Source organism: Triturus cristatus, chromosome 4_1 (assembly GCF_964204655.1).
Source record: "Triturus cristatus chromosome 4_1, aTriCri1.1, whole genome shotgun sequence".
Lineage (NCBI taxonomy): Eukaryota > Metazoa > Chordata > Amphibia > Caudata > Salamandridae > Triturus > Triturus cristatus.
The window spans coordinates 575,067,950-575,083,990 of NC_140585.1; the positions used below are offsets into that span (position 1 = coordinate 575,067,950).

A 16,041-nucleotide genomic window follows, 5' to 3' on the forward strand; every position below is an offset into this window, starting at 1 on the left:
CCCTTACTAATAGCGAGTCCATAACTTAAGTATGAATGTTTTGCGACTGCAATTGCGGTCGCAAAGCACTCGCAGTTTACCACCCTTCTCAGAAGGGTGGTAAGGCACTCGCAAAATGGAAGGGGTCCCTAGGGGACCCCTTCCCCTTTGGGAATGCCTGCGCAAATATTTTTTAAGAGCAGGCAGTGGTCCAAGGGACCACTGCTTGTCCTTATATTATAAAAGTGAAAAGTTTCATTTCTATTTTTTAAATGCATCCCGTTTTCCTTTAAGGAAAACGGGATACATTTATAAAGAAAACTTCTTAATTGACAAAGCAGTCCCAGACATGGTGGTCTGCTGACCCTCACCATCCCTGGGAGTACCAGCCATTCCCAATGTGGTCGCAAATTGTGACAGCCTCATTATTATTCATGAGGCATGCAATTTGCGACCCCATTGGGAATCGCAAACAGTGTCTGAGACACTGTTGTACATTGGATTTTTCGACTCGCAAATTGCGACTCGCAATTTGTCCCAATTTGTGTGTCGCAAAATCCAATGGTCGTACATCTGGCCCTAGGTGAGCCCACCCTACTTCATCCACCCTTCCACATCTAAAACATTAATTTTCAACCAATCAACCTTGGATATTCACACTTACTCTTCAATGAGCCACTTCGATGAAATCTGTGCCTACAAGTCTACTTTCTTACAAGATAGCAAGCGTTGTGTCCACAGCCTGACCTTCCGATGGCTTGAATTATCCATCAGATTCACAACATTTGGACACCAGGTCTTTAGGATCAATGTTCTGCAATACACTGAGTAGAGAACCGTAACACCACTGCAGCCAATTTATGTCATCTGTCACCATCGACTCTTCCGCATCCTATCTTTTCCACCTGTTGCTCTCAAGAAATCACCCAGTTTCAAAGATCCATTTCTGCCCCATCTAGCTACAGTAGATGGATCAATAAGGATACCTTCCTTTTATTCTAGTGTTACAGCAAACAAATGATGGATGGAATGCTGACAATGCAAACATTCTCCCCCATTCAAAAGATCTGGGTTAAATCCATCGTTCTTTTGCCCACTACTCCACCCCAGTTTGGACCTAGCCATATGCAAATCAGTTTTGACCCTGTGCCCCATGGGAACAGTCCAGACCAAATTGCCAGGCCAGGTCCTCCCTGGACCGGAAACAAGCATCCTGGGACCGGTTACAGGGTATATCACCCTTCTTCAGCCAGGCTAGCTTGAATCCAGTGGCGCAGTGAGCAAGGGACCCACGTCTGAGCATACCCATCCCACTTAGGGCGAAAAGTGTTACAGCAAACAAATGATGGATGGAATGCTGACAATGCAAACATTCTCTCCCAGTCAAAAGATCTGGGTTAAATCCATCGTTCTTTTGCCCACTACGCCACCCCAGTTTGGACCCAGCCATATGCAAATCAGGCTTGACTCTATGCAACTGTTGTTTTTGCATTCGTCACCCCGAGTGGGACGGGTATGGGTCCCGTGCTCTCTATGCCACTGGAATTAAGCTATCCTGGCCGAAGAGGGGTAAAACCCTGAAACCGGTCCTAGGATGCTTGTTTTCAGTCCAGGGAGGACCTGGCTTGGCAGTTCGGGCTGGACTATTCCCATGAGGCACAGGGTCAAGACTGATTTGCATATGGGTGGGTTCCAACTGGAAAGGCATGGTGCGCAAAAAAACAATGGATTTAGGCCCAGATCTCTGTACTGGGGTGAATGTATGACATTGTTCTACATTCTGTCCATCAACTGCTGTTTTTGCATTTGTCACCCCGAGTGGGACGGGTATGCCCAGACGTGGGTCCCGTGCTCTCCATGCCACTGGAATCAAGCTATCCTGGCTGAAGAGGGGTGAAAACCCTGAAACCGGTCCTAGGATGCTTGTTTTCAGTCCAGGGTGGACCTGGCTTGGCAGTTCGGGCTGGACTGTTCCCATGAGGCACAGGGTCAAGACTGATTTGCATATTCCTGGGTTCAAACTGGAATGGCATGGTGAGCAAAACAACTATGGATTTAGGCCCAGATCTCTGTACTGGGGTGAATGTATGAAATTTTTCTGCATTCTGTCCATCAACTGTTGTTTTTGCATTTGTCACCCCGAGTGGGATGGGTATGCCCAGACGTGGGTCCCGTGATCTGCTCTCCATGCTACTGGAATCAAGCTATCCTGGCTGAAGAGGGGTGAAACACCGAAACCGGTCCTAGGATGCTTGTTTCCAGTCCAGGGAGGACCTGGCTTGGCAGTTCGGGCTGGACTGTTCCCATGAGGCACATGGTCAAGACTGATTTGAATATGGCTGGGCTCAAACTGGAATGGCATGGTGAGCAAAAAAACGATGGATTTCGGCCCAAACCTCTGTACTGGGGTGAATGTATGACATTGTTCTGCATTCTGTCCATCAACTGTTGTTTTTACATTTGTCACCCTGAGTGGGACGGGTACGCCCAGACGTGGGTCCCGTGCTCTCCATGCCACTGGAATCAAGCTATCCTCGCTGAAGAGGGGTGAAACCTTGACACCGGTTCTAGGATGCTTGTTTCCAGTCCAGGGAGGACCTGGCTAGGCAGTTCGGGCTGGACTGTTCCCATGATGCACAGGGTCCAGACTGATTTGCATATGTCTGGGTTCAAACTGGAATGGCATGGTGAGAAAAAAAACGATGGATTTAGGCCCAGATCTCTGTACTGTGGTGAATGTATGGCATTGTTCTGCATTCTGTCCATCAACTGTTGTTTTTGCATTTGTCACCCCGAATGGGACGGGTATGCCCAGACGTGGGTCCCGTGTTCTCCATGCCACTGGAATCAAGCTATCCTGGCTGAAGAGGGGTGAAACCCCGAAACCGGTCCTAGGATGCTTGTTTCCAGTCCAGGGAGGACCTGGCTTGGCAGTTCGGGCTGGACTGTTCCCATGAGGCACAGGGTCAAGACTGATTTGCATATGGCTGGGTTCAAACTGGAATGGCATGGTGAGCAAAAAAAGGATGGGTTTAGGCCCAGATCTCTGTATTGGGGTGAATGTATGACATTGTTCTGCATTCTGTCCATCAACTGTTGTTTTTGCATTTGTCACCCCGAATGGGACGGGTATGCACAGACGTGGGTCCCGTGCTCTCCATGCCACTGGAATCAAGCTATCCTGGCTGAAGAGGGGTGAAACCCCGAAACCGGTCCTAGGATGCTTGTTTCCAGTCCAGGGAGGACCTGGCTTGGCAGTTCGGGCTGGACTGTTCCCATGAGGCACAGGGTCAAGACTGATTTGCATATGGCTGGGTTCAAACTGGAATGGCATGGTGAGCAAAAAAAGGATGGGTTTAGGCCCAGATCTCTGTATTGGGGTGAATGTATGACATTGTTCTGTGTTCTGTCATCAACTGTTGTTTTTGCATTCCTTTTATTCTAAGCAGCTCAGACGGCTTTCAGAATTCACATAAGTTGCCTCAAACACCTTATAAAACTGTGCTCATTACTTAAAGAGCAATTGCAACGTTTTTTGGGATACTTAACAAGTCTTGGCAAAACTCTAATTTGATATTCTTGCAGCATGTTATCCACAAATTAATTCTGAATGTGTGTACATATAGGGATTGCCTTATTGAATCTAAACATATACTGCGCAGAATGTGTAAAATAATACATATTGAAACAAGGGAGGGCCAACACTCCTTATTCCGTACTGCAACCCAGTGTGTTCTGAGATCATTGACCTAGCTTTATTCCAATAACTTACCTTTGTGAATAATTAAAAGTAGTAAAGTTAGACTTCTGGTCTAAATTGACCTTAATGAATACCAAAAAGTAGTAAACTTACACAAAATTGTAAGTTTACATTTGTGAATCAGGCTGTTAGTATAGCATTAAGTAAAATGCTCTTGACAGCATCTTAGAAGATCACAGTTTTAAAAATTATTCACTGCAAAGTAACACAAATTCTACACCCCGGTGAGTGACTCCCCATTCGAACTCATCGCAAACCCTCTAAACTGTGGTGAGCGACACCTCACCCGAACATGCACAAAGTATACTGACTGTCATAAGAAAATATTTTCACGATTTTTTTATCTGAAAGTTTGTTTAACTAGGTGCTGCAAGATGCAATTATAAGTGAGGCACAATCCAATGAGTTAGGTGAAGGATTAGAGACTCCATTCCGATGTAAGACTCTTTTGTCGAGGATGCTTCAAAATCTGTTTACTTACCCTGGCACATCCCAGACCCAAGATTCTCCACCAGCATGCCAATTTACACATGTGCCAATTCAACTACTTTATTGCGGTGTATCCATCTCGTCGTCATGCGACGTCCTCACTTTCCAATGCACGTTATGTTCCGCTTCCTGATTTCCTTCAGTCAATGGAAAGCGTATTCCAGCCTTTGTGCTGTGACATTAATGAGTCACCTGCAATGCATACATCACACATGCCTGGAAAGTACTGATTGCATGTTCCTCAGCAGCCACCTGTCCTCACACAACACTGCTCCAAGCCACATCAGACCAACAATACACAATCCAGCTGTTCGACAGTGACATCACAAAGTCAGCCACACACGCATACCATACACATGCCTGGAATCCTTGGAAGCAGTGCAAAGTCAGTCACAAGCGTGCACCTGACACGTGTCTGGAATTCTTAGGAGCAGAGCATGGCAGCCTTGCGGGCCTTTTCAAATGCTCACACTCACAACGGTATGTAATGTCCGGTAAGAGCGAAAGGATTCACTCACCTCCTGTAATTAAGATAGTGCTGGAAATAAGACCAAACACAATTTCAATGCTGTGAGTACACTCCCCACCAAGACTGTTGCACAATGCTGCATGAGCCACCAGTTACACATTCATCAGTAATGAATCAACAGTTCAAAGTTAAGCACAGTCTGCAATTCATGCCAGTTCACATACCACAGGTAGCCCTTCAGTAATGTCAGTCAGTGTCAATCTGCATACATCACCCTCACACTTCCGTTGACCATAGGCTCGCTGTTCATCCTTGTGTAATTGAGTAGACCACACTCTCAGCTGCGTCTGTCTGGTGAAAAAGACACTGGTGGGTCTTTCAGGTTGTCTCTCCTTTCTTTTTAAGGCTTCAATCTCTCTTCTCTTTGTTTCTTACGGTACGCTCTCTTTATCTTCAATCTACTTTCATGCATTGTTCTTTTCTCGTTCATCACCAGTATTGTAATTAAGGTAGCCAATTCACGTAAGTTACGAAATGTAGATTTATTGCAGAAGATATCTCTTAGGTTACAGTTATATATAAATGACCCACCAAGAGCAGCGTCCTTACTGTTCAGCCCACTCTCTCCAACTGACACTCTTACAGGCACAGGCACTCATCATCATTCTATTACAACCCACACACTGGTTGATCAGCAAGGAGCAGCAGGGAACTGAGAACCTATTGAGAGGATGTGTTATAACAACATCAGGTCACAACACTGTCTCATCAAAATTAACTTGTAATTCAGATGATCAGCTTAAATGGCATTACATCGTTATGACTGCAATCCCACTACTGGTCAATGACATGTTATGTAAATTAATAAAGTCATAGCAAAGTTTCAAACTTTAGCTCAGCTTCTTCAATTCTGAAGTATAATTTGTCTGAGGCTTCTCTATTGCACTGCAGATGTATATGAGTTTGGTAGTAGCTTCAATCTCTAGTGTGGGACTTTCCTGTGGCAGTGTCCCAGCATTACAGATTTGGCAACATTCTCCTGGAGTCAAAAGACAGATATCAGCTGAGCCACAAGGGCAGAGACTATGAACCATGTAGTCATCATGAAAGTCAGGAAGGGAGTCAGTATGACAGGAAGGCAGGCGTGGGCTTGAGAGCATTACAGCGGAGATTGGGAGGCAACGGTCACCTAATACTCAGCAGTTTGAAATCCTGCTGATGGTTCTCTCATTCTTTCAAGAATTTTATTTTGAAAATAGTGGCTTTAAGAATGCAATGATGCTAGGTAAATCAAGATGAAACATGGCAATAAATGGAAGTTGCTTTGTTCCTCACTGAATTCAAGGAAGGAGAAGGTCACAAGGAGAATGGCTCATAAAAATGATTATGATTAGACATAAATGCTAAAAATTTAAAAATCTGGTCTACTGTTCAAGCCAAGTCAATATAACTTTATTTCGGAGAAGATCTCCATAAAAGATACATAAAATTATACAATTATAATAATGTTAAAATGTTTAAAAGGAAACATGCGTGAAATGGATTAGAAGATAATTTAAGATGTTTAAAAACATTTAGAACCAGGACATCTATATGGCCACTCATTACAACAAACACATACAATTTGAGCCAGTGCAAATGAATCAAGTAAGCGTTTTCAAGTACCGTCTCCTAGTTTGCCAGAAGGCCCCCAGAAATTTGGCCACAGCAAACACAATGTGGGGAGCCATTTCACTCTTTAGAATTCTGAAGGCTTCATTGCACCTGGTAAAACCCAAATTCCTACAAATGGGGACAATCCATTTTCTCCGCACCTCGCTGTAGACCGGGCAGAAGAATATGATATGCAATTCAGTTTCATCACTCGTTCTGCAGGCCGGGCAGGTGCTGGGGGCGGACTCAATCCAATGGCTAGTAAATGCACGGATTGGCAGGGACCCATGCCTCCATTGCAAGAACAGCTTCCTTATTTGTACTGGATATATATTATCCAAGGCTGGTTCCAGGCTATAAACATTTTTTTATACAAATAAATTGCTCCGTAAGTGTCCCAGGGGTTTTGAAAGGGAGCAATGCGGGAGCCTTAGAATCATAATAGATTTTGGTGAGGGCCTTTTTTAGGAGCCTAGGGCAAGCCTCGAGAGGATCATTCCATAAGGTATCAAGGCCTAAGCCCATCAGACTACTCCTCACAAATCTGAGCCAGCTAATATTCCCCGAATTTGGAAGGCTGAGGACTTCCTGCAGGCCCTGCCTGTAGTGAATCAATTCGGGCACCGTCCACAATCTGCGCCAGTAGATCAGAGGACGGAGCGCCAGATCTTCTTCCAGGGGTCTAATACCTAGGTCAAGTCTCAATGGCACTAGGGGTGTGCTAGGGGGGAGAGCTACTAAGCACCTAAGGAACCTGTTCTCCTCCTTGGCCAGACAAGACAAGACTTTATGGCCCCATAATTCACTGCCATAAGTAACGGCTCCTCTGGCTTGGGCCCTATAGATGTGGAGTGGAGGGCCTATAGGTTTGAGAGTCGACCTATTCTTCCCCATCAACCTCATTATCCCGCCCACGTGTTGAGCTAGTTTTAGCTTAGCTTTCTCCTGGTGCGGACCCCACCCCATTTTCTCGTTAAGGGTTACACCAAGATATTCCAAGGTGTTAACCCTTTCTAACGTATTATTTCCAATGCGAGGGATGCAGTGGAATCTAATCGGGGGGTTGAAGGCCATAAATTTGGTCTTCGTGGTGTTAATCTCCAGTCTGTGCTCTCTACAGAAGTCCACAAAGCCGTCTAGAACACGCTGGATTCCCATCGGTGACTTGGAGAGGAGGAGGGTGTCATCCGCAAACATAATTGCCGGAACCCTCCTCCCTGCCAGCTTGGGGACGTCAGAATTAGGGACCCCATTGAGGTGGTCGATGACCCCGTTGACAAAGAGGCAGAACAGGGTCGGTGCGAGTACGCACCCCTGTCTTACCCCTCTGCCCACGGGAAACTTGTTGGATAGAGCGCCTTGCTTACCACACCTCACTTGAGCGTAGGTGTTGGTATGAAGTCGGATAATCATCGACAGTAAGGCGCTCGGTACCCCCATTCTGGCCAGCACTTCCCACAGCTTACCTCGTGGAACCAGGTCAAAGGCCGCCCTCAGGTCCACAAACACAGTATAGAGGCTGCCACCCTCCAACTGTATTGTTTTCCAATATATGAGGGAAAGCCTAAAGACCTGGTCGACGGTAGAAACCTTTTGTCGAAACCCAGCCTGGAGAGGGCTCAGGATTTCCCTACCTTCGATCCAGTCCGAGAGGCGATCCAGCAGAAGCCTCGCAAAAAGCTTCTGAGGGACGTCTATCAGACTGATCGGTCTGTAATTGGCCAGATTGTTCAAGCCTATTTTATTTCTAAGAGTGGAGCTTTTATATATGCATTGATAAAATGCTTTTCCTCATACAAGCTTCCATCATAAAGAATAGACCTCACATGTGCTGCTACGTGTAGACGAGTTTCATTAAAGACCACCATGGAAGAGGACAAGACACTAAGTATGATTTGCTGAAATACAGAATAATTCAGCATAATTTTGTAATTGCTAAATTGGTCAAACATAAGTGGCTATCACATGACGTCAGTAAAGTCTATGCTTTTAGACATTTTAATGCATGTATGATCATAGCAATGTAGAGTGCCTGGGGCCATTTCAGCTTTCAGGTAGTAGTTACCTGTTTCTCAATTGCAGGTCTCAGGTACTATGATCCAGCATCACTTAGCTGCAGCGCCATGCATCTATACTTAAAAAAACATACTTGCTCCAACTTGTACCAGAACACTCCAAATAGTGTTCATGAAAAGCCACTTTCCTATTTGTTTTTTTACCCTTGGCATGGAGAACGTGAGTAAGAAAGCGAAATACACTTTGTTTTTTTAAATTATATGGTTTTCAAATTGTATTTTAGAAATGTACGCATAAGTAAGCCACCAAAGAAATATATTAACTATGAATACACTAGAACTACATAATTGATTTCACATTACCACATTTTCCCCCATGAACTGGTATGTGCCATACCATTTTGTTACAACAAACAAATGATGGACGGAATGCTGACAATGCAGACATTCTCCCCCAGTCAAGAGATCTGGATTAAATCCATCGTTCTTTTGCCCACTACGCCACCCCAGTTCAGACATGGCCATATGCAAATCAGTCTTGACCCTGTGCCTCATGGGAACAGTCGAGCCCGAACTGCCAAGCCATGTCTTCCCTGGACCGGAATCAAGCATCCTAGGACCGGTTTCTGGCTATCAGCCGTCATCAGCCAGGATAGCTTGACTCCAGTGGCGTAGTGAGCACGGGACCCACGTCTGGGCATACACATGCCACTTAGGGCGAAAAGCGTTACAACAAACAAATGATGGACGGAATGCTGACAATGCAGACATTCTCCCCCAGTCAAGAGATCTGGGTTAAATCCATCGTTCTTTGGCCCACTACGCCACCCCAGTTCAGACATGGCCATATGCAAATCAGTCTTGACCCTGTGCCTCATGGGAACAGTCCAGCCCGAACTGCCAAGCCATGTCTTCCCTGGACCGGAATCAAGCATCCTAGGACCGGTTTCTGGCTATCAGCCGTCATCAGCCAGGATAGCTTGACTCCAGTGGCGTAGTGAGCACGGGACCCACGTCTGGGCATACCCATCCCACTTAGGGCGAAAAGCGTTACAACAAACAAATGATGGACGGAATGCTGACAATGCAGACATTCTCCCCCAGTCAAGAGATCTGGGTTAAATCCATCGTTCTTTTGCCCACTACGCCACCCCAGTTCAGACATGGCCATATGCAAATCAGTCTTGACCCTGTGCCTCATGGGAACAGTCCAGCCCGAACTGCCAAGCCATGTCTTCCCTGGACCGGAATCAAGCATCCTAGGACCGGTTTCTGGCTATCAGCCGTCATCAGCCAGGATAGCTTGACTCCACTAGAGTGGTACTGGAGCAGAGGGTGCACTGAGAATCACAAATGTACTTCAAACAATCTCTGCTTTCATCTATACCATCTGACCTCCTTATATCAAGCAAACTATTTATATATCAAATCACTGTACATTTTCTGCTTGCCAAATGAAAATAAGTATTGTGGAATGCTGATGTCTCACCGAGAGGGACAAACATTTATTTTAATTGGTCACATTGCCTCCCAAGTTTCCTCAATTGCAACATCACTTAATAAGAATTGAATCTGAACTTATTTTACAATCTCATTGCAAAGAGTAAACCAACGTTAAAAGAGCTGTAATATTTGCCATATTTACCACAAAGAAAATGTGGGTGTGACATAATGATGTGTGATTGACAGCATTTATTACTATTGGCCATGATATGTGACTTACCTACTAGAAGAGAGGCAGTGAGCAGCTTGGGATCATACGGACTCTTCCCTCTACCATTCTCAAAATGTGTATCTTGTAATTTAAATATGTTTTCCTGCTGAATAAAAAAGAGAGAAAGAATTTACCATTTGGGTAATGTTTAGCGAAGAATGATCGTGTAAGGTAGTCTCCGATAGAGAATGTTAGCAAAGGCTGACACCTTGCAAATAATTTGTCTAATCCATTTTCATCTGCAATGTTGCTTTTTCCATACTTTGTAGCAAAACATTTTAAGAAACAATGGGACATGTTTAACCTACACTTTAAGGACTGAGGCAGTCCTCACAGTCTTGACACTACCAGTTAAACACCATCTGCTTGAGGACCAGGGTGCTGCGGGGACTTTTGAGATTCTTTTGAGGGAGTGTATCAAAAAACGAAGAGCACAGTTATATTTGCTTTGGTCCACTGTACCACCTACCCTATTATCAAGGCAAGCATGGAGTTAGAATAGTAAATACATACTTCATTAAGGTCTATGACTGTTCCATATATATAAAGAATTGCCATGCTGTGTGTGTCTGCGAGTGAGTGTGTCTTAGTAAAAAATTGACTTTGTGCATGGCTAATTCCCAAATTGTGAATAAGCAAATTATAGTTCATTTACACAGTTGTGATGCACACAGGCAAACTGACCATGAGCAGAGTTGTCCATGAAGGCATGGTGAGGGGTGTTGTGGGTTCAGACATTGATTTATTATTTATTCACAATGGGATGCACAATTAAACCATGTCCCCCTGCCCCAGTCTAATCAATAGTAGAACGAAACATCTTCTGCACTGTTCAGAAAATAAGCATTTGTGATCATTAGTTACTTGCTCTACCTAATTTAGGGGAAGACAAGAAAACAATCTCAGTGCTGAGGACAGGCCCTTAGAGTCCATCTAGAAAAATGTACCTTCACATCTGCATGAGTGGGGGTCCTGGGGAGTGCTGTTTTCAGCAGGTCTAGGTCCCAAACCTCCTCCCACTTCAGTAATGAAAGTCAAATTATACTGTAATAGTGGGTGGACAAATGAAGCTTTAGCATGCAAGGGTAACTGGCCCTGTCCTGGCAGCGCCATACAGATCTCAGTATTTTGAGGATCTTTTTAAAAACAGCAATAGGCCTATCAGTAATGGCCTTCTCCATTCTAATGTCACCCTTTTTAAGGTTTCGCTTGCACAGCTCTGGCCTTGTGCTTGTGAAACCTATTGTATTTAATATAACTCTTAACAGGGGCTTATATTGTGCCCTTACTTTTCATTGGTTTGTGTGCTTGCCACTTAATTGTCCTCCATTTCTATAGTTTGTGGCATGTGCCCCGTGGCCCAAGTGTTGTTTTCATCCACTATTGTGGAACACCAAAAAAATATTTTGCCTGCACAGCGCTTGTGCTGTGCTTCTTTGTCCTCTGCCCTTTACCTAATCTCCTTGTGGCTGCACGCATTGTGTGCTTGTTTTTTTCTCTCTCTCCTGAATTTTGGGGACGCCGCCAGTGTTGCATCACATATGAATCTCATCTGGGGATGTGTTCCTACATTTCTGGGTCCGACGAAGACTGGATCTAGGTTGGTTCGCTCTTGTCAGTCGATCACCAGGTTTTTGAACACCGGGAGTTGGCTAATCAAGAAGGCTACCAGGTTAATTAAGTTAAGTGAGGCTGCTGTTGGTAGGTGTGCCAGGCTTACTCCACACTTCACTTCAGAGACAGCCCATGCAGCCTGCACTCTCAAGCTGTTCCTGCCCCCTGGCTATTGGGGCACAACTTCCCTCTGCCCTCCATGGAACGCATGTCGGTGCGGAGCAGCACTTTCTTTTCTTATAACAGCGCCTTGACGTCTAACACTGAGAACACCAATTGGAGTGTGAGGGACACTCCAGATATCTCCCCACCTAAATGCTATTCGTTGCCGACAGTGTGCGCACACATCATTTACTTTCATTTATCCGCTACAACTTCACGATTTTCACATACTTTTTGGTTAATGTAGGAACTTTTCCAGTGAGGAGGAACAAAAGCGGAAAGTGATGCTGTGGAAGACAGACTGTATTAGTTTCAAACCACTGTACTTACTGATACTATTTATTTCTGGTGTTTGCCTTGGTTTATCCCGGTCACTTAATTGCATCCCTCACTAATGACCGCAATCATTAATATCGCCACATAACTCGGTCAATACATTCTAGTTATTTGTGCTCAGATCACATGACTATGTCATGTGGCTGCATACTTTCTGTTAAAAAAGGGCAGCATAATGATCAATTATTGTCTACATGCCCCCAGAGAACTCAGTGCCTTTGGTTATCATGCATGTACGTCTGATATGATTTTGATCACATATGCACCATGTTATTATAATGCCCGCTAGTCACTTGAGGGTTAAATTTTTTGGCGCATGGTGATTTTTTTAAGACACATGGCATGCCGATGTCCTGTACATCCAGTTGTGCGATTCAATTCCTTGATATCAGCTCCATTATTGTACAGTGCTCCTTGCCCTTTCTTTAAGGCACGCGCTTATACTGCGGTTTCATTACCTATTTTTTACCCATTATCGATCCCAACATTGTCGCATACCATACCTCAACACTTGAAATGCAATGCATGTCACACTGCCCTTTATTAAGGCCAGCATGTTGTTAAACCGACATCAGCTTAACTTCATCTGACATGCCTTGTATACCCAGCCGTCTAATTGAATATATTAGATATAATCCATTCCCAGGCATCGCACAGTGCTCCTGCCCCCTCTTTTAAAGCATGCGCCTCCATCACAGCGTTCTCATTTAATATGATCCCATGGCAATTGAAGCGCTATGAATTAAACACTGCCTAACTCCGCACATTACTGATGTCAGTATGTTGTTTGTTTAAGCCGACTTCGGCTTCTCGTCATCTAAATCATTTGTACTATTTATCAGCGGCTGTGACATTGTCGTACTAACACTGCCAGCCTTGAATACTAGGGGGCAGATTTATGTTGCCTGGCGCATCCCTGCAAATCAGCAAGGATGCGCCAGGAATGATGCGTCACGCAAGTTTACCCTTGCGCCACACATGATGCGCCGCATTTACAATGCGGCGCATCATGGCGCAGGAATAAACAGATGCGTGACGCATCCGATGGCGTAAGGTTGGCGCAGTGCTTCAGTTGCGTCGCAAGCGCGACGCAACTCCAGCACTGTTCCAACCTACCCTATCCCTAACATGGTGCGTCAAGCCTTACGCCTGCTTCAAGCAGGCGCAGGGTTTTGGCGCATCAGCGTTGGGAAAGTGACTCAGTCAAATCTTATAGATTTGACTGAGTCACTTTTCAGGGGCGTTCCTGCGACGGAACGCCCCCCCCTCTGTCAACACGCCCACGTGAAACCTGACGCAGGTTTTACGTGGCGCAGGGCTTTACACCGTGACGCATCTCCATAGATGCGTCACGATGTAAATTGGGCGCAACGCGGCGCAGGGTTTACGCTGCCGCTGCGTCACAAAAGTGACGCAACGGCGGCGTAAAAGTGGCGCATCTGCAACATAGATCTGCCCCTAGTATCTTTACCCCTGGCGGTCTCGTCTTTGCATGAACATAGTCTCTTTTCTATTATTATAATCACCATACAGACTTTCTAGTACAGCTCAATTCACCACTGTATCTTGAAACGGATCCAGTCTCGGACCGTGCTTGTATATCACCAGTTTTTCTATTGTGAACATTAGCATTGCCTTGTGTCTTAATCCCTTGTTTTAAGTGTGGACTCTCAGCACATCGGCTCGGTGACTTCAGCAACAGGGTCCTGCGTCTGTTAATCTTGGCTTTCTCTAGGCAACACATTATGTGATACTGGACAGATCACGCTGTGTCCCTATGCCTTGGTTGTCTGTGACCCCCCTCAAAGTGATGTAGTTTGCAATGAGCACTAATAAAGAAAATTCATAAAAGCGAACACTCAACCAACAGCAGCCACATAGAACAAGGGCAAGTCCAGGAGCCCACTGCTGTTAGGTCGATTTAGTGAATGAATTGCACTGAATTATTTTCACATTACATTAGAGTAATAAAATGAAGCTGAAGAATGAACTTACATACCTCCTAAATGTAAACTTTATTTGATCATGTTTCTATGGTAGTGAAAGTATCTGCTGTCCTGCGGTATTCTCATTTCTCATGGTGGTGTTATAATTAAATAGGATATACAATTTTATCACAGTTTGAATTCTGGCAGTTTAGTGATTCCATGAACACAGTTTGTAAGAAAGCATTTATTTTTGTATATTCTTTCCTCATCACCTCTATTGCTTCTCCTCTCCCTCCCTTTGCACTCTTCAATCACTTCATATTCTCTTTACCCTCCATTCCCCTTGCCTTTCCCCCCTCCTCTTTCGTTCCCTCCCTTCTTTGACCCCCCCGTGCCTCCACTCCATACTTTTCCCCCTTTTTAGGTCGAGCTTAAAGCAGCGCGCATGCGCTGCAATTGAAAAATGACCTCTTGCCGCTGACCAGGACTTTTCACAAACTTGTGCTTGTGGCATTTTTTCCACCAATATTTCTATTGGTGTTTGCGTGCGTCTTCCTTAAAAGACAGCACGCAATTGGGTAAAGGCGGGTGCATGTTCCGCCTTTCCCAGCCAATGTAACCGCCCACGGCCTAAGGCTTGCGGTTACGCGTACAGGCGACATCTGTGTTCAATTATCGTACCCAGACGCGGGCGCGATAATTGAAAACAGATGTGCTGCTCGCTCTCCCAAGCGCGCGCGCACCACTCGCGGGCTTTTTTTAAAATTGTTTTCTGGCCCTCGGCTGTGTTGTCCGGCGGTCGCCATTGGCTCTGACCCGGTTCTGTACTAATCGGAGCTGCCAGGTCAGTGCCTCAATATTGCTCACACAGTCGTCACTTCTCACTGTTAGATCGAGAGATCGAGACGTGTTCTCTAACAGTGCGCACCAAGCACAGCGCCCTGCTTTGGGACTGCCACATGGTGAAAGAGCCTTCTCTTGTCTCTTGTTTCTTATGACAACGGACGGGGCGCTGGGCGGGCTCCTCTGGGACGGGTTCCTATAAAGCAGCAACTTCTTTATCTACGGACACCCCTTCCCTAGACTCTCACTCAAATATAGTGTGCGAATTGCTGCATTTTAAAACATTTTACGTAGAATTTAAATAATAGTCGTTAAAACAGAGGCGGCATGCGGACGTTGCCCCTGTGTTTGTTTTGCTGCCCCTGGTCCTGTCGTTCTCCACATTAAATGATGAAGCAGCAGTTTAGTATTTCCATGAGAGTGAGGAAGAGCACTGGGGACGTGGGTTGTGGGGGAGGAGCTTTAATCATGATTGACAGACAGGTTTCGGGTGCGCCGGAGAGTGAAATGAACAAGCTAGGTTGCACAGATAGATGCCTTGCACTGCCCCAACCCAATATGCCCAGTAAGGAAACACCGTCATGACTACTTGAGAAGACAGGATTGGGGCTGCAGGGCCAAGCTAGTCACAACCTCCATAATACGCCCTCACGATCACGAGTGTTTTGTGACAGTGAGAGTCACGAGTGGAAAGGTGCTGCGATAACTTGCACGTTATTTTATTGTCAACTAAAAACATTAAAAACTTCAAAGCTACACAGACATCTAAAAGAAATTCTGAAATTCCTCAGCAGCTTGCCTAATGCTGTGCGCCTACTCCCGTCAAAGTACTTCAGTGCACACGGTCTAAAAAAAAAAAAAAATCCTGTATGCATATAAAAACTGAAGATTTTTGTCTTTGAATGTCAATAAATTATTTCAGTCAGCCTGTTAGAAAGCAGTCCATCTTCTCATGCATCTCTTCAATTTGATCATCAAGAGCGGATGTTCTGATTACTGTAACAAAAGCCAATTCTACTCTTAACCAGCAGCCAGAGTGCGCTAACGCGAAGGTACAGCTCTAGGCATGCGCTGATTTA

At 45.2% G+C, this 16,041-nt stretch overlaps 1 protein-coding gene across 2 annotated transcripts in view; it reads right to left on the minus strand.

Annotated features, from left to right (window-relative positions):
- Positions 1–16,041, minus strand: part of SEMA3A (semaphorin 3A) — a 607,762-nt gene that overhangs the window by 213,585 nt on the left and 378,136 nt on the right. The window contains exon 6 of one of the 2 annotated variants that reach the window (XM_085652903.1): positions 10,089–10,185. In XM_085652903.1, coding sequence (XP_085509029.1) covers positions 10,089–10,185 — 97 coding nt within the window. The remainder of the gene's footprint in view (positions 1–10,088; positions 10,186–16,041) is intronic. The other variant, XM_085652904.1, reaches the window with a different exon arrangement.